The following is a 20,160-nucleotide window of genomic DNA, read 5'->3' on the forward strand; positions in this document are numbered from 1 at the left end:
CTCTGAAATTGTTATTTTATTTTCGTATTTGTTTTATTTATTTTTTATTTTTTGGTTGGGGAGAGAGGGGACAAATTTCTATCATGAAGTATTTGATTTTCAAATTAATGTTAATTAAGCTTGTAATAGTTGAATTGTGGTGTGAGACCCAGTTACATGTAGCTGCCTGTCAAGAGGCACTTAAACCATTTATACCAGTTTGTGTTGTGCAGCAGCTGGAATACACTTGTCAATGTTCTTTCAGCAGTTTCTGGCTCTCCTTACTTTCCTGTCGTTATTGCTAATTAATGAGTGGGACATAGCCCAGTGGTAAAGTGCTCACTTGATGGGCGGTCGGTCTGGCATCGATCCCCATCGGTGGGTCCATTGGGCTATTTCTTGTTCCAGCCTGTGCACCCTGACTGGTATATGAAAGGCCGTGGTATGTACTATCCTGTCTGTGGGATAGTGCATATAAAAGATCCCTTGCTGCTAATTGAAAAGAGCAGCTCATGAAGTGGCGACAGCGGGTTTCCTCTCACTATATCTGTGTGGTCCTTATCCATATGTCTGATGCCATATAACCGTAAATAAAATGTGTTGAGTGCGTCGTTAAATAAAACATTCCTTTCTTTCTTTTTATTGCTAATTAATGAGTGGGACATAGCCCAGTGGTAAAGTGCTCGCTTGATGTGTGGTCGGTCTGGGATAGATCCCTGTCGGTAGGTCCATTGGGCTATTATTGTTCCAAAGCCATAGTATGTACTATATCGGCTGTGGGATGGTGCATATAAAAGATCCCTTGTTACTAATCATTAATGGAAAAATGTAGGTGTTTCCTCTCAAAGACTGTATGTCGGCATTACCAAATGTTTGACATCCAATAGCCGATGATTAATTATCAATGTTCTGTGGTGATATCTATAAACAACACAAAATGACTTTTTCTTACTTTCCTGTCATTATTGCTAATTTTATACTCAACAAAATGCATTAAAAGCCAGCAGCTATTTTATTTTATTTTATTTACATATGGTACAAAGTACATTTTTCGTGTTGCACTTACAAAACACTCAAAGCTTGCATTTTTGTACATTAGGATTGGTGATGTTTAGAAGCCATTTGTAATCACAGTGTACTAAAATAATATAACAACTAACCAAAAGGTTTTCTGACTCTTTAATTAATTTTGTTGAGTACATATTTTGCTGGCTATTTCTTGATCAGGCAAGTGCATTTGCAGTCCTTCTATAATGATTATTTGTACTTTGGGGACTTTTATGTAAGTGTATAAAAGAGTATACACTGTACAGTCAGACATCATTATCTTATCTTCTGTTCTCATTAGTACAGGATATCTCCAATCAGTAAATGATTCCATGGCAAATTTTCAAGCAAACTTGCATGTAGCATTAAGTTCGTGTACCCAATTGTGTAATAGCATTTCTTTAATATGGGGCGGGATTTGGCTCAGTCGCTTGAACTCTCGCTTTACGTGCTTTACGTACTTGCATCGCAGGATCAACCCACCTCGGTGGATCCATTCAATTAATTAGGTTTGTTCTCGTTCCAACCAGTGCATCACAACTGGTCAAAGGCCATGGTACATGTATGTGCTGTCCTGTCTGTGGGAAAGTACACATAAAAGATCCCTTGCTGCTAATGGAAAAATGTTGCAGGTTTCCTCTGATGACTACGAGTCAGAATTACCAAATGTTTGACATCAATAGCCGATGTGCTCTAGTGGTGTCGTTAAATTAAAAACAAACTTATCCTCTATTATCTCATTAGCACAGGATATTTAGTAAATGCTCTGCATGTCACAATTTTCATGAAAACGTGCAAGTAGCATTAAGTTTGAAGTATCCACTTGTGTAATGGCATTTCTTTAATGTATATAGAATACTTTTTTTATGTTTCCTTTGAAAAACAGAAGATACTTAAATTAGCACTGTTCTAATTATATGTCTATTGAATGCTCCAGATGTCCAATTGCATTTCTTTTTTAAAAAATAGAAGAAAAATGGGATTCTGTTTTTCTTGGGGGGTGGGGGGAGGGGATGGCATTAAATTTGCTTATCTGTAGTTTAACTTAGCAGTGTGTCCTGCATTACCCACGTGTGTAATGGTTATTGGTATTCTGCTACTGTAATATGCTGTGATTTACAGCATCCAATCAGCTGCTAAAAGACTAAGCTTTTCTTTGTCTTGCTAATATTGATTGGCTGATCAATACTCTAAGGGTTGTTATTCCCCCACTATAGTCCTTTTCAAATTTGTTTTCTTCTTGCATATTGTTGTACTCACAGTCTGTGGTATGGCACAGCACAGCCACAAAACAATTCATCAAGGCCCGGAAGTCTTAAAATCAATATGCCTCTATCTTGTTCAGCTCAAATTGACGATTTTTTCGATCTAGTATTAATTAGTTGGCAATGGCGGTAATGTATTGTGTGTGTCTTATAAATAAAAGAGAACTGTGATCTTGGCAGGTGGTCCATCTTGTAGCATCCAGTAATTAGGGTCACTTTTGCTGGTTCTCTGACATGAAACCAGGTAGCAAGCGCTATACATGGACTGACCGGCAACTAATGGCATTCATGCTTAAAACATTCATCATGCAAGTACATCTAGTATCTTTTAACGGTGTTATATGTAGCCTGTATGACAGCAGTAGGTTTTCTCTCACTCTTGACGAAATGTTAATAAAACGCCAGATAGACTATAGTCCTTTTTTAATTACTCTTTTTTTTTACAGTCTGGAATTTACTACAAGCTATATATATATATATATTTATATATTTATTTATTTATTTGGTTATTTCCAAAACACTTTTACTTTTCTTCTTACTTCAAACTAAACTAAAATTATTTACAAAAAACATTTTTTGTAGGAGCATGTTCACTGTAGTTTAAAATGTACTGAGATGTCTTTAAATAAATATCTTTTTTTTGTTCCTCCCCCTAACTTAGTCTTTACCTACATGTATTTACATTAACAATATCTTAACGCCTAATACCTGCTGTTAACAGTGTAGTGAGACCTTGTTTAAAAACCGGGGCAGGACGTAGCCCAGGGGTAAAGCGTTCACTTGATGTGCATTCGGTCTAGGATTGATCCCTGTGGGTGGACCCATTGAACTATTTTTAATTCTAGCCAGTGCACTACGACTGGTTTATCAAAAACCACGGTATGTGCTATCTTGTGTGGGATGGTGCATATAAAAGAACCGTTACTGCTAATGGAAAAATATAGCGGGTTTCCTCTCTAAAACTGTCAAAATTACTAAATATTTGACATCCTGTAGCCGATGATTAATAAATTAATATGCTCTAGTAGTGTTGTTAAACAAAACAAACTTTAATTTAAATGCCATTTGTTTGTTTAACATGGAGAGATATTCTTTGCAGATACTGGCCCCCCACGGAAGCTGCACGTGCATGGTGATGACGACACCACAAAGAAAGATCACCACCGCGTTGACAAGCCGTTCGGTGCTGACAAGAACAGCGACAACGTGTATGGTGTCTACCTCCACGGCCACATCCCCAGCCAGTTCAAAAACGAACACTCATTCTACGAGGCAGCACGTTCCTCCATGCACAAAGAGCAGCAGGCTAAAAACACTAAGGTATTTTATTGTTCTTATTCAGTCATTCATTTCAGTTTATTTTCACGCTCATATCCAATTAAGGTTCAAGCACTGTCCTGGGCACACCGTAGCTATCTGGACTGTTTGTCCAGGACAGTGGGTTAATGGTTGTTAGTGGTTAGTGAGAGAGAGAGAGAAGAGGTGAGAGAGAGAGAAGAGGTGAGAGAGAGAGAAGAGGGCTAGTCATCTTACACCTACCCATTGAGTCGTTAAAACTTGCTCTGGGTGGGAGCCAGTACTGGGCTGTGAACTCAGTACCTACCAACCTTACGTTCGATGGCTTAACAACAACACTAATGAGGCTGATGTCATACTACATATGGATATAATGTGTAAAAACTAATGGATGGAATAATCAGAATATATATAAAAATTTGTATAACTCTAAGGGGAGGGATATAGATTGAGGGGTGGAGGTTGGGTAGAGTGTCTTCCTTAGAATTCTTGTGGATTGCTTTGATGAAAATCCTGTGAGCGGCACGTTGCTCAGTGATAAAACGCTCTTGTGATCAAACCCAGTCGGTGAGCCCATTGGCCTATTTCTTGTTCCAGCCAGTGCTGCACAGCTGATGTAGCAAAAACCATGGTATGTGCTGTCCTAGCTCTAAAAGACCCCTTGCTGCTGACTACAAAGAAAGCTCATGGAAGGCGGCGGTGTGTTTCCTCGCATCTCTGTGCTCCTTAACCATGGAAAAATGTCAGGGCTAGTGCTGTGTTGCTATTTTTGTTCGCCAAAAAATTCACCAATCTTCAATTTCTTTCGCTAATCTAAATATGTATTCACCAATTACATTTTGGCATTTCAGTCAAAAGATTTAGTTTTTCATCTCGTTCTTTATGATAATATAGTATGTAAAGTAGCCTAGAATGTGATATCGTGGTTATAGCTGTCATTAGCGGACATTAGACCCCAAACAGCTGCTGGTTAACTCTTTTGCTGAGGATCATTAAGCTTAACATTCTTCACTTGCTGTTAATCATGTACAAATTATTTGTGAAGTATATTGTATAACTTTGTTCTACTATGACAGTCACCAGTCATGGTTTTCTTCTACTAATGGAGTGGAGCGTATAATTTTATCATGCTCGTATACCACATGTTTGACATCCAATAGCCAATGATTGACTAATTAATTTATTAAACAAAACAAACTTTAACTTTAATTTCGGCTTGCTTATTTAGGGCATACATATTTTGGGCACACCCTTTATCACATCAGCTTTGATGCAATCTAAAGCCGTGAATGATGTCACGTTGATGAGTGCTCTTGTTTATAGTTGATGAAGGAATGGACTGCTGCCTGAGAACATGTGGCTGAGTTGAAGAAGACTGATCCAAAGAGCGCTATTAAACTGTCCAACGAGATCACTGAGGTAAGATGACCATTAACGTTAAATTACTAGATTCATTTTTTCACCCCCACCCCCACCCCCCCACCCCCCAAAAAAAGAAGAAGAAAAAAACCTTAAGCAAGTTCATGGTTAGACATGTTTACTCACACTTGCCAGCAAAATGATAAAGTATTAATTTTGTAGGTTTCTCTAGTTTTGTTGGTATTTTAGACAAGTTTGTGTTTGCTTAATTTTGTGCTGATATCTTATGTCCAATTAAGGTTCAAGCACGCTGTCCTGGGTGTACCCTTCAGCTATCTGTGCTGTCTGTGGTTAGTTGTTGGTGGTTAGTGAGAGAGAAGTCGGTGTAGTGGCCTTACCCCTACCCACTGAGTCGTTAAACTCACTCTGGGTGGGAGCTGGCACCAAGATGCAAACCCAGTACTTACCAGACTTAAGTTCAATGGTTTAACCACTAACCACCGAGGCTGGTTTAGAGCAATTAATGTTATCTAAAATTATCTAAACGATTTGTCGTCAGGCTTATGTACTTCCATCCGTTTGTGATCAGTTGTCAGATATTTACTGCCATTATTCTCAAGTCACTATTTTGCCTACCACGGTTAATGTTAAAACCTAAATATATTCATATCCCAATTCTAATAATAATTTTAATTGACAAACCAGTCAAAAATATTATCAGGGCCCAGTTTTATAAAACATTTTAAGCCTAGTTTTGCACGTAAACATAAATCTACAACTAGACTTCAATTTTTATTATTATTAACAGTACAACTACTATAGTTTGAAGTACACATATTTTATTTTATTTTGTCCCTTGAATGCACAATCTACCACATTGGTGTAATTTTCAACATGAAATAGATGCCAAACACTTGTAAACGTGTGCCTGGTATAACTGCTAGTTGCAGATGTAAACTTACGATATTTTGTGAAATGGTCCCCAGATTAGCTGACATAATAAGCTGTGTTGTGTTTGTAAAAGATTCCAGCGACTTTACCATGCATATTTGTAACACTGTGTTGTGTTTGTAGAGGTTCCAACGACTGTACCAAGCATATTTGTAACACTGTTGTGTTTGTAGAGGTTCCAGCGACTGTACCAGGCGTATGAGCAGGAGGATGAAGCGGAGAAGGAGCAGATAGTGGCGCTCCACCAGCAGCACGTGCAGCGCGACCTCAACGAACACAAGAGGAAGACGATGGAGAAGTACATGAACGCACTGCAGAGGAAAGACGTGAGAATATATGTCTGTTATATAGGGAATAACTGGTTACTGTCTTAAGATATCGGCTTTATCCTGCAGAGCCTCGCTGCATTCACCATTTGACCTGAGCAGGATAAAGCCAATATCTTGAGACAGTAACCAGTTATTTCTTTTATCCTCCAATCCTACAGGAATATTCAGAAAATCATTATTTATTCCAGTTTTGTGTATGCAAATAGAGTATTGGCAAACTAGCAAGGCTTTTTCCGTATGACGACATATAAGATACATGACGTCATTCTTTGTAAGACGTTAGCTACATTCTGTCACATTAAAAAAGCGTTTCTAAACTCTAATTCATAAATAAATATACAAGTTTTGTATAGTTATAGCAAAACTAAAAGTAATTTGTATTTACTGTACTTCAACAAATGATTTAAAGAGTATGTTTGTTGAAAATCTACTCTGAAATACTCAGTCAAGTCGGGCTAATGTCACGTGACCTATATTTTTGGTCAGTGACCGAAAATATAGAGATTTATCTAGTCATCATATTTTGCCAATGTATATAGTGATTGCTGGATAAAGAGTGATACGAGAAGAATACCTTTCCTTCACTAATAGTTGTTTTGTAGAGAGTGAAAAACAACGCATGTTACATTTAACAAACGATGCTCGTAAAGTGATTTTGTATATTGATTACCAACATTTTCAAAATGAGCAGTTTTCATATGTTATGTAGCTGATAGAGACACGCGTTTAATAATACATGTCACTACATTTACCAATTAGTTCATCCATTAATAATGCTTGGTTTTCACTTGCCATAACATTTTGACAAGTGTGATTTTCCCCTTTCCTATATGCGTTTTGAGGTGTGCGATATTTTGCTCACCTTGGTTTTTAAAAAACTGAACAAAATGTTCTCTGACGTACTGCATACAGTAGTTTGACGTCCAATAGCTGATGTATTTTTGTTTTTTTTTATGCTGGGATTAATTAATTTTTCATGTACTGCATGGATTGTGTGTTATTCAGGCTCACAAGATACTGAAGTATCTTCTTGCGTACCTGCGCACTGAGGAGAAGGATCGCATGCACACGGTGAACCACTACGAGCACGTCAAGTACACGCACCCTGACGAGGCCAGCCGCATCCGGCCACACATCATACAGCACCTGCACCTCATAGACCAGCGCATCAACCAGTCACTCCAGATGTTGTCACGCCTGCCAGACCTCGAGAAGACCATCAGACCCAAGATTGGTGAGTTCTGGGACTGCTTATAAAACTTTGAATCCAGACTCAGTCTCTAATGAGGGACGGGACGTAGTCCAGTGGTAAGGCGCTCGCTTGATGCGCGGTCGGTATGGAATCGATCCACGTCTGTAGGCCCATTGGGCTATTTCTCGTTCCAGCCAGTGCACCACGACTGGTATATCAAAAGCTGTGGTATGTACTACCCTGTCTGTGGGATAGTGCATATAAAAGATCCCTTGCTGCTAATCGAAAAGAGTAGCCGATGAAGTGGCGACAGCAGGTTTCCTCTCAATATCTGTGTCATTCTTAACCATATGTTGGGACGCCATATAACCGTAAATAAAATGTGTTGAGGATTTAAAAGATCCCTTACTTCTAATGAAAAAATAGCAGGTTTTCTCTCTACGGCTATATGTCAAAATTACCAAATGTTTTGACAGTCAGTAGCCAATGATTAGTAAATCAGTATGGTCTAGTGGTGTCGGTAAACAAAAGAAACTTTAAATTGATTTTAATTTAATTTTTCCCATGGTGCTGGTGACCAATTACAGACCTGTAAAACACTGCCCTACAGAAACTGTCATTTCTTGTGATTTCAGAGGGGATGTAAAATAAAACAGCACAAGTATCCAAAGAAATAAGTTTGTGTTTGTTTAGACAACTGAGCTCTTTACTAAAACATATCAATATTGCACCAGACTTGTATTGAAAACAGTTGTGTGATAATTAGCCCAAAAGTAAAACAAGGAATGCAGGGCCCATATTTTTGAAGCTATCTTATATTTCAGTGTTTCTGCCAAAAAGAAATGTTTGGGTATGGCGCTATGGAATTAAATACAACCACAGTCAATAGGGGTTATGGGGGACCTCCCCAAGAAAGAAAGTGGGTTATGTTTAGGGTTAGGGTTAAGAAAATCATACAGTAATGATAAGAGTAATTAATTTTGTCAAAAGGTTAACTTAAAAAAGAAAATCTGCAAAACATTTTGGGTATGGCGCCATACCCGTTTTACCCTGTGGCAGAAACCTTGTATCTTTCACCTTAGCTATCTTACAAACACCAGGACTCATGCTTATAAAACTTGTATAGAGTCCAGACTCAGTCTCTAATGATGTCACATGCATACATTTGTATGACGTCACATGCATACATTTGTGTGGCGTTGCCATGACGTTCACATCTCAGACTCTGTTAGTCTCGAGTCTAGACTCTAAAAATGTTTATAAGCACCAGGCCAGTTCTACCTCCATGTATACTGATGTTGCTGTGGAAACTAATACATTAGTGTTGTACAGACACCTCTTTATTAAGTTCTGTGTTCTGTTACAGAGAAGTTCCTCATCAAGTACAAGGCCATTGACGCTACCATCAAGGATGTGCTGCTGACACCCAGCAAACTAGAGACCAATGTAGACTCTGCTCCTCATGATGATGATGACACGAAGAAAAACCACAGTAGGTGTCTTCTCTTTCTTCAGTAGAGGCTCACGTAACATGTCCAAAGGTAGCATTACAGATTTTTCCCCAGTTGACTCATTTGCTCCTGAATTGGCTCATTTCCATGAGTCCATTCTGAAAATCCATGAGTCCATATTTTTTTTCTGAAATAACAGCTTAAGAACACGTTTCCATAGCTTCAGTCAAGATGGACAACATCGATGTCTTGTACGAGTTCGTTATTTTTTTTTTTAATGATGTTCAAAATTGCATTTTGGATCATTCGACGCGAACAACTTTAGCGGCCATGATTGTTTCTAGGTCTGATGTCGGGCAAGTCCAATTTCCAAATAGGGGTGCGATGCTTGTTACTCTCTTGGTTATCGTATTGATATTATGTTGTTATAGTTTAGTTATTTGTTATCAAAATAAACAATTAGTGATGCATATCTAATTCGGATTGTTTTGTTTGTAAGGGAAAATCTATCCGCTTGTAGGAATATTCAAACAAGTTAGTAAACTATATAGCAACACTCGGTTCTGTTTCGACAAGTAGTTACAAGGATTTCCGATTGCCCAATATCATGTCATGCATTGGATGGTGCATATAACAAGATCCCTTGCTACTAATGGAAAACTCTCGCGGGTTTCCTGTCTTACGACTGTCAAAATTACCAAAGATTTGATGTCTGATAGCCAGTGATTAATAAATCAATGTGCTCTAATGGTGTTGTTAAACAAAGCAAACTTTATCCTTATTTCCCCATTTCTACTTATGCCCCAAGCCTGGTATATCAGATGTTCTGTAAATTACATTGTGTATTTTGTCTCAAGGATGATGCATTTGATAAAATCATTGTATTAGTGCGTACCCTAGGGGCGGGACATAGCCCAGTGGTAAAGCGTTCGTTTGATGCGCGGTCGGTCTGGGATCGATCCCCGTCATTGGGGTTATTTCTCGCTCCAGCCAGTGCACCACGACAAAGGTTGTGGTATGTATTAGCCTGTCTGTGGGATGGTGCATATAAAAGATCCTTGGCTGCTAATCAAAAAGAGTAGCAACAGTGGGTTTCCTCTCTCAATATCTGTGGTCCTTAACCATATGTTCGACACCATATAACCGTAAATAAAATGTTTTGAGTGCATTGTTAAATAAAACAATTCCTTCCTTTCTCTCAATATCTGTGTGGTCCTTAACCATATGTTCGACACCATATAACCGTAAATAAAATGTTTTGAGTGCGTCGTTAAATAAAACAATTCCTTCCTTTCTCTCAATATCTGTGTGGTCCTTAACCATATGTTCGACACCATATAACCGTAAATAAAATGTTTTGAGTGCGTCGTTAAATAAAACAATTCCTTCCTTCCTCTCAATATCTGTGTGGTCCTTAACCATATGTTCGACACCATATAACCGTAAATAAAATGTTTTGAGTGCGTTGTTAAATAAAACAATTCCTTCCTTTCTCTCAGTATCTGTGTGGTCCTTAACCATATGTTCGACACCATATAACCGTAAATAAAATGTGTTGAGTGCATATGTTCGACACCATATAACCGTAATAAAATGTTTTGAGTGCATTGTTAAATCCATTTCCTTCCTTTCTCTCAATATCTGTGCTCTACCATATGTTCGTACCCTAGACTTGTGTAGGGATCAAATTAAATTCATTCTTACAATTCTTTCATTTATTCTTAAACATTGCAACAAGTCGGACATGTCAGCCCTCCCAGATTCTGCAGGAGTAATTTCCGAATCACGGTCATTGTTCTTAGTTAAAAACTGACAATCAGAGTGATCATTTTTCTAATCACATTTAGAGAATGATATTGAATATTTGTTCTTGCATATCAGGTTTTATCCTGCAACAGGGGGATATATTTTACCATGGCACAACTGTTTCTATTGGCTGATTATGATGACTGATTAAAGCAAAGTCGTAAACATAAACTGGCAGATGATGACTTTTTAACATCACGCATGTGACGTCAAAGCATAGCTACATTACAAAATAGCTCATTTGACAAATTATACAAATGTAGCTGAAATAACAGAAGGAATAGCTTTTACCCTTAATTTTTATAGACTGCAGGATAAAAATAATAACTAGTTAATGACGTAGGATATGGACATTATCCTGTTCAGGACGAATGGGAAATTGTGCTCGACAAGCCTCGCAGAATATCCCATTGTTATGTTCACAGGATAAAGCCGATATCCTACGTCATTGACTAGTTATTCTCTATATAACTTCATATCATTATCTGACAGGTATGCTAACCTTGATTTATTATTAATATTTTTCTTTTTCAGTTGACAGGACTGAGAGTGTCAACAAGAAAGAACCTGTGTCGACCGATTCTGACGATTCCGAGACGGTGGAAGACGAACATGCGTATGAACACGATGACCAGTTTTTCGCTCATCAACAGGATCACAGCATGAATGTCAAACAGGTAGGAAGTCAACAGTGTAGCATCTTCAGCATGTTAACAGTTACAAACAATTAAAATGAAAATTAGATATGTCAGAATTCTAGTTTCTATATGTTAGGAGTGCGAAAGAAATCAGTAGCATCTGAGTGTATTGTTTTCTATACTTTTTTCTTTGTTACAGGGCACGATGAATGTCAAGTCTTACTTGTGTTCTTTGTTACAGGGCATGATGAATGTCAAGTCTATACTTATGTTCTTTGTTACAGGGCATGATGAATGTCAAGTCTTACTTGTTTTCTTTGTTACAGGGCATGATGAATGTCAAGTCTATACTTGTGTTCTTTGTTACAGGGCATGATGAATGTCAAGTCTTACTTTTTTCTTTGTTACAGGGCATGATGAATGTCAAGTCTATACTTGTGTTCTTTGTTACAGGGCATGATGAATGTCAAGTCTATACATGTTTTCTTTGTTACAGGGCATGATGAATGTCAAGTCTTACTTGTGTTCTTTGTTACAGGGCCTGATGAATGTCAAGTCTATACTTGTTTTCTTTGTTACAGGGCATGATGAATGTCAAGTCTATACTTGTGTTCTTTGTTACAGGGCATGATGAATGTCAAGTCTATACATGTTTTCTTTGTTACAGGGCATGATGAATGTCAAGTCTATACATGTTTTCTTTGTTACAGGGCATGATGAATGTCATATCAAGTCTATTGTTTTCTATACTTTTTTCTTTGTTACAGGGCATGATGAATGTCAAGTCTATACATGTTTTCTTTGTTACAGGGCATGATGAATGTCAAGTCTATACTTGTGTTCTTTGTTACAGGGCATGATGAATGTCAAGTCTATACATGTTTTCTTTGTTACAGGGCATGATGAATGTCAAGTCTATACTTGTGTTCTTTGTTACAGGGCATGATGAATGTCAAGTCTATACATGTTTTCTTTGTTACAGGGCATGATGAATGTCAAGTCAATACTTGTTTTTTTTGTTACAGGGCATGATGAATGTCAAGTCGATCTCTGTACAGTCGATCCATGGAGCGGCAGTTGGCTCCACATTTGCCATCGCCATTGGAAGTATCTCTGTATTTGTTATCATCATTGTTGCCATAGTGATGCTTCGTCGCCGCACCAGCCGGCAGACCGTGACGCACGGCTACGTTGAGGTTGATCCCTCTGCCTCTCCAGAAGAACGCCATGTTGCTAATATGCAAATGAATGGATACGAGAATCCAACTTACAAATACTTTGAAGTGGCACCAACTCAGCAGTGATGGAACACAACTTTGGAGGAGAGAGAAGAAAACATTTGTATCGGAGGAGAGAGAGAGTGTAAACTTACCTACAGAATTTCGTAGTTTTTTTTTTTTAATCTTGCGAAGCAGTGCTTGAAAGATGTTTGATATTTGCTGGTCGGTGCCCATATTTTAAGAAAAAGGAATCATTTTATATTTGAGCAGTCCAGTAGACTGTAATTTTTAGCACCAAATTTTAGAAAATGTACTTAATTTAACATTTTATTAAATACAATTCAGCCATTTGTTATTTATAATTAATGTGTGATTACTAATGCATGTTGTTTATCAATGCAACACAATATATAAATAATGCATAATGCATTAAGTAATAATTTAGCCATGCCTTTCATTTAGGCATTAACAATCTTTGCCAATGGTAAAAAAGTTTTTAAAAATTGTATGTAATGATTAATTTGTATCATGCCTCTGGCAATGTACAATCTAAGTAACGGCTATGAAAATTGAAAATTGTTTTATGTGTATAGTTTTTGATAAAGGTAAATCTTAAATAATGGAGTAAACATACAAGGGTGTATTAAATTTTTCTATTATAATGCATTCTGCCAATAAAAACAAAACAACCCAGAAGTGTAGCATTAATTTTATACATTTTAAATTAAAATGCTGAGCAAGTAACTTAGTTTGCTCAAATGTTTCATTTGTTAGCAAGAAACCATTCAATACATCGGTTTTTTATGTTTGCATTCCAGCTTCTAATTGGGGTTTTTGGTTGTGATATTCAGATGTTAGTAACTTATTTAGCTTATTTAGTTCTGTTCTAAGACATTGTTACTCTGTGGCCGGTTGTCTTATACCCAGTCACGCTCTACAAACTTTTCACAATTGTGTGTGAAATTAACAAACTGATATTGAAATTATTTTTTTCGTAACTTTGCAGTATTGTTTGTTTTCAGTTAAATTGAGGGGGGAGGGTGTGTGATTATTTCATATATAAAAAAAATTGGTATCTACATTAGTTAACATTTTTACCTCCCCCCCCCCCCCCCAGTTTACAGTTGTATCCATTTTTATTTGAACTGACATGAAATGGATTTTTGGTAAGTTTACATGGGTGTCTATTTTCATTTGATGAAAATAAATTTGCTGTTTGATATCGCAAATGTGTCGTATAACATTAGCTTCTGGTAGCAAATGTTTTCTAGAAATAAAATCAAGGTTTTTTTGGCCATTTTTAAGACCTTGAATGTATGTTAAAGACATCTGCAATATTTTATCCACTCCAAAAAAGCATTGGAAATGTTACCAACTCAAAAACATACATGCTCAAACGCCATTTTTGTGAAAAAAGAATCCAATCTGGAATTAATGTTAAATATATTTTGTTAACCCTTTTGTTTCTGTGGTTCTCAATTTTACAATCCCATTCTTATGACATGGGACAAGTTTAGAACTGTTAATAGAAACAAAAGGGTCAAACCAGTTATAACAGATTTGTGTAGAATTTCATATTGTGGTATTATTATCCAGTTTAAACCAAAATGGCTAGGCAAGAACAAAAGAAGCTAGATAATAAAGAGATCAGTTTTATTGGCTTTTCCTTTTATTGTAAAATTTAACAGTTGAATGCGAATCTTGCACATTTTGATACTAATTGATTTTATTGACTATTAGCAGTATATGCAGTGTAAAGTAATTGGCATGTTTTCAGTTTGATTATAATTTTTATTTTGTAATTTCACTATTAAAGTGTTCTACACTGTGGATATTGTGTATAAAGTTAGTGAATGTATCTTCCATGTAACCTGTATTAACTTGGTATAAATAATGTTCAGTATGGTGTATGTTAATGGATAGAGTATAATAGAAGTATCATATTCATCACGTCGTACATACCGCTCTTTATTAACTTGTTCTAATACTCTCAGTGTATTTTATATTGTAAAACATTTCTCACTTGGAATATTTTGTTTTTAATTTTATAAACATTTTCCATGCTTTGCAGAACTAATAATAAAATTACTTCCATTGTTTTGAAGTATTTAATAAAAAAAGAAAGAAGAAAAAGTTACTTTTCACCATATTTGCTCATGTGATTTTTGTTTTTAATATTTCTACAAATATATTGAGGTTTTGTTCCAATATAAAATCTGTTAGAATTGGTGTGTAACCAAATCACTGTTACTACTCTGAGAAATATTTATTATCAAAACATATTTTTGTTTTTCCATTGGCTAAAATTCACACACACATAATAATATAATTAAAAAAAATTGTGTGAAAGCTTTGCTAAATTACATCAGGACTACAACAGTTTTATTGTAAATTCTAATCTGGTAACTCGCTGTGAAACATCTGTTGACCAAGTCTTGTGTATAGATATGTTTTGGCTCCCAGAAAGTTTACAAATTACAAGGACCAAGTTTTATAACTCTTTATGGATAAAATTGTGGAGAATATCTATATGTGCAACTTGTATGATTTCCCTTAATCACTGTGTTGTTTATATATGTTGATTGTCCTAGTGTTCAGGTTTTAGTCAGTGTTTTAGAACTATCAATCTATAGATGTTACACAAATATAATAATGTATCTTTGTCCATTTTTTACATAATGAAACAGTTATATTTATCACATCATAGTGTTACCTGCATTTTATTCTTTCTCTGGGGTTTTTTCCATCATGAAATACATAACAAGCAAAATCTTCCTTTTTTTAAATATATATATTGCAATAAAAAATATATAGATTTAAAAACCTTTCCTTTGTTATTATTACCATTTTAAAAATCATCTTTACTTCGTAAATGCTTCTGCAGTCTTATTTGGTGGGGGTTTTTTTTTTAATAATGTTTTTTATTTTATTTTTTATTTTTTTATGATTTTATAAAGTGAGCCCCGCATGCACTACCCCAGCTCTTACACTAAACAAATTTAATTATTTTGTCCATTAAATATATTTGCCAGTAGATAAGCCAATTTGACCATTTATCTGTTTTGTATATATTCTTGTATTTAGACGTAACCAAGTGGAACTCATCCAGTGCTTACTCGGTCCAGTGCTAGCTGTGGCACTCGACAAATTTGCCAATCGTGAATTTCAAAAACAATTGGCAAATTTTATTTTAATTTGGCGAAATAATTTTATGTAATAATTCATATTTTCATACAAAATAACTGGGTTTTTCCAATTTTTGAAGTTTTTTAACAGATAATTTGGCGAAATTTTCTGTGCACCCAGAGCTAGCCCTGTCGATCCTATGGGTAATTGTCAGAGATTACATTTTAATACATTTTGTGGTATTCCAGATTTTAATCCGGCTAAGTTTTCCAGATTTTATTATAAGAAAAAAAAATATTCATCTACAAGATGTGAATGTTGCAGCAGTGGGTAAACTGTAAAAAAACCCACCTATAAGATTGTTAAAAACTAACTGAATGATTTGAATACATGGATCCCTTGCCTGTAAAACATGTATACGACTGTGAAGATCATCAAAGAAAGGTCTCAGTTCAGGGCCTTGGTGAACTGAGGGAGAGAAAATTAATAAAATACATAATAATATTTTTGGATTGTATTTAGTTTATTCTTGTTACAGTTTGCACTGAATGGGTTCTTCAAGATGGCCGACCAGACAACAACCTAATTCAATGAGACCAAGGAATAATGGTGGGTTAAACATTCCATAAATAATATTTCAGCCAATCGGAGCACATTTGTCATGTGATACAGAAAGCTTTAGCCAATGGATTCGATTGTGAATTGTGATGAACCATTATATTTGTGAGTGCTTTTGATTGGCTGTCTATCGAGTTGTCTGGTCTGTCGATCTGTTTTCATATATCTATATCAATGTGTAAACATCTAAAATGCGTGTGTACACCGAATGTAGTTACTGTAGTCTGTAGACCAGATATTTCACAACACTAACGTTTGCGTGTTTAGCTATACAGCTTCTGTAGTTTTTTTGTCCAATAAACACATTTACACAAGTATGAAGTGTTTGTAGTTTCTAGTGTTTGTCTTTATTGAATATTATATATAAAAATAGTAAGAAAATGGCGACATGATATTTGAGGCCAATCAGTTGGTCAGCGGTGTAGTGGTGTTCATCAAAACAGCCTTTCTCATACTGATTTGTTTGGTGTTCACCCATTGTCAACTCGAAGAAAAAAATATCTTGCATTCTGCAGTTTCATTTTAATCAGAATTTTGGTTAAATCATTCTGAAACTTGTACCGATGCCACACCAAAAAAACCCCCAGCCAATTCACTTTGAATACGCAGTGGCGGATCCAGAAAATCCATTCGGGGGGGGGGGGGGGGGGGGGGGGGGGGGGGGGGGGGGGGGGGGTGCACCCAGTCACATGAGGTGGAATGCCAAGGGAACTTTCGGGGAGGTTTGGAGGGGCATCGTAAAAAAAATCAAAATTAATATATAATAAAATTATAACTATCTAGCCCCCCTAGATCTGCCTCCGGTATGGTTACTTCCAGATTTTGCTGCACCAGTTTCGGTTAAGTGCTTCCATCACATTCCACATCATCTGTACGTGAGCCAATGGGCTATTTCTCGTTCCAGCCAGTGCACCAGTGATTGGTATAGCGAAGGCCGTGGTATGTGCGATTCTGTATATGGGATGGTGCATATAAAAAATCCCATGCTACTAATGGAAAAATATAGCGGGATTCCTCTCCGAGACTATGTCAAAATTACTAAATGTCTCACATCCAATATGCCCATGATCAATAAATCAGTGTGCTCCGATGACAAAACAAACTTTAATTTAATTGTACATGCAAGGTGCATTTCAATTTCCAATTCTACTCAGTTGTATATTTTGGTGTGTCGTTCGATTCGCTTCCAGTTATGATATCTGCTCATAAGAAAGCAATGATAGTCCTAACTGTGACGTTTATTCACAAGTTATTCAAGGCTCTGCGTGTTTGTTCAGTTCCAAGATTCTCGGTGTCAACATTATGACAGTATTTTATTTGTTTCATGGAAAGATCATTAATAACAATAACAATAATAAAAATAACAAACAACTTTATTTACAAAATGTTAATAACAATAACAACAATAATAAAAAAATAAAAATAATAAACAACTATTTACAGAATGTGACACATTCATCACCGACACTGGCTTAATCTATATCATAATTTAATACATATTCATATTTTTTTTTAAATTTAGATACCCCCCCCCCCCCCCTCATGTAACACTAGACCATACACCCGTAAAATATTATGTTTGAAGATCCCCCCCCCCCCCCCCCCCCTCCGCGTACACAATCAAGTCATGCTGTGGGTGTAGTTATGCCATTTTACAAAGCGCATATTCGCAAGTCAACTCTATAATAATTATGTATACTCTAGCTATAACTACATACGTTAAACACTGTCCTTAAACATTGTTGCTGTGAGAGAGCTTTTATTAAAAATATATATATATTTTAGTAATTTAAAAAAGGTGCGTTACACAATCTATTTGAATTGCCCCAGATGGTGCCGTATTAACATTGTCATTGAGTTGATTCCATATAACATTTTATACCAGCATTAACCTATTTACGATATAAACGTAAAATGAAGTCGTCGCATAATGCCTGTATTAATGATACAAAATACAACTATATAGTACCTGTGGGTAAAACTTCGGTAAAGCGTTACATACACGGAACAAATGCACTGAAAAGTAAACTAAAATCCTTCTACAAAAGTTTTTGTTATTCGTTATCTGCATTGCCAATATTTTGAAATGACTAGGGGAAAATAAAACGTACCCAATTTGTTGAAATTGAGGTATTAACGTGCGTAACTAATTATATGTCAAACCAGACTTGAGCCAAGTTTTAATGGAACTATTTCGCATTTGTTATGTGTGAGAAACACTTAGCCTTGTCTCAAATATATTTAGGGGTGTAACATTTCACTCGACGTGTCACTATGTCTTGATTACATCAATGCAACAATTAGGTTGTAACATTTTGTCATTCTTATTTTCGCCGTTAATTCTACATACGATAGCTAGGCATTTTAACAGACGTATATATTTTGACAGAGGAAATGGAAACCCGATATTTAAGCACTATGGCAGTTTCCTATATTGAACGCCATCAAAAATATGGTTAATATAAAACATAAATCAGGCTTACATTCGGAATTAACAATTATCACTATTCTAAGAAAGTAGTAGTAAATTCTGCCATTCCAAAATGATAATTCATTGTTGACAGAGACTGGTGATGCACGTTAACACTTCATTTGTTGGGTCCCTCTGAAAAACCTATTAGTAGTAATTGGACGCGGTAACTTTAATTTGTAAAGCCTTTTTACCTATGGGTCAGACAGAAACTGACCTATATCTCTTTCTCACAGTAGTGTAATACTGCATCAAGAAAGCGAATATTTTGCTTCTCCTATTTTTATCACTAATATATCTACTAGTATTGGTGTTGATTATAAAACTATCCCTAATATATCTACTAGTAATGGTGTTGATTATAAAAGAATCACCAATATATCTATTAGTATTGGTGTTGATTATAAAACTGTCCCTAATATATCTACTAGTACTGGTGTTGATTATAAAACCATCACCAATATACCTACTAGTACTGGTGTTGCTTATGAAACTATTACCAATATATCTACTAGTATTGGTATTGATTATAAAACCATCACCAATATATCTACTAGTATAGATGTTGATTATAAAACCATCACCAATATATCTACTAGTATTGGTGTTGATTATGAAACCATCACCAATATATCTACTGGTCCTTGTGTTGATTATGAAACTATCCCTAATATATCTACTAGTATTGGTGTTGATTATAAAACCATCACCAATATATGTATTAGTATTGGTGTTGATTATAAAATTATCACCAATAACCAATATATCTACTAGTATTGGTGTTGATTACAAAACCATCACCAATATATCTACTAGTATTGGTGTTGATTATGAAACCATCACCAATATATCTACTAGTACTGGTGTTGATTATAAAACCATCCCTAATATATCTACTAGTATTGGTGTTGATTATAAAACCATCACCAATATATCTACTAGTATTGGTGTTGATTATGAAACCATCACCAATATATCTACTAGTACTGGTGTTGATTATAAAACCATCACCAATATATCTACTAGTATTGGTGTTGATTATAAAACCATCCCTAATATATCTACTAGTATTGGTGTTGATTATAAAACCATCACCAATATATCTACTAGTATTGGTGTTGATTACGAAACCATCACCAATATATCTACTAGTATTGGTGTTGATTATAAAACTATCCCTAATATATCTACTAGTACTGGTGTTGATTATAAAACCATCACCAATATACCTACTAGTACTGGTGTTGCTTATGAAACTATTACCAATATATCTACTAGTATTGGTATTGATTATAAACCCATCACCAATATATCTACTAGTATAGGTGTTGATTATAAAACCATCACCAATATATCTACTAGTATTGGTGTTGATTATGAAACCATCACCAATATATCTACTTGTACTTGTGT

The 20,160-nt window shown here is 35.8% G+C and overlaps 1 protein-coding gene across 1 annotated transcript in view; it reads left to right on the top strand.

The window, feature by feature from the left end:
* The window catches only part of LOC121385870 (amyloid-beta precursor-like protein), a 53,926-nt gene extending 37,334 nt beyond the window's left edge, over positions 1 to 16,592 (top strand). Inside the window, 7 exon segments of the mRNA XM_041516660.1 lie at positions 3,391 to 3,611; positions 4,911 to 5,006; positions 6,071 to 6,223; positions 7,232 to 7,460; positions 8,785 to 8,910; positions 11,210 to 11,352; positions 12,339 to 16,592. Coding sequence (XP_041372594.1) covers positions 3,391 to 3,611; positions 4,911 to 5,006; positions 6,071 to 6,223; positions 7,232 to 7,460; positions 8,785 to 8,910; positions 11,210 to 11,352; positions 12,339 to 12,617 — 1,247 coding nt within the window. The 3' untranslated portion in view covers positions 12,618 to 16,592.
* Positions 16,593 to 20,160: the final 3,568 nt, after the last annotated feature.

The sequence above is a fragment of the Gigantopelta aegis genome, chromosome 12 (genome assembly GCF_016097555.1).
Source record: "Gigantopelta aegis isolate Gae_Host chromosome 12, Gae_host_genome, whole genome shotgun sequence".
NCBI lineage: Eukaryota > Metazoa > Mollusca > Gastropoda > Neomphalida > Peltospiridae > Gigantopelta > Gigantopelta aegis.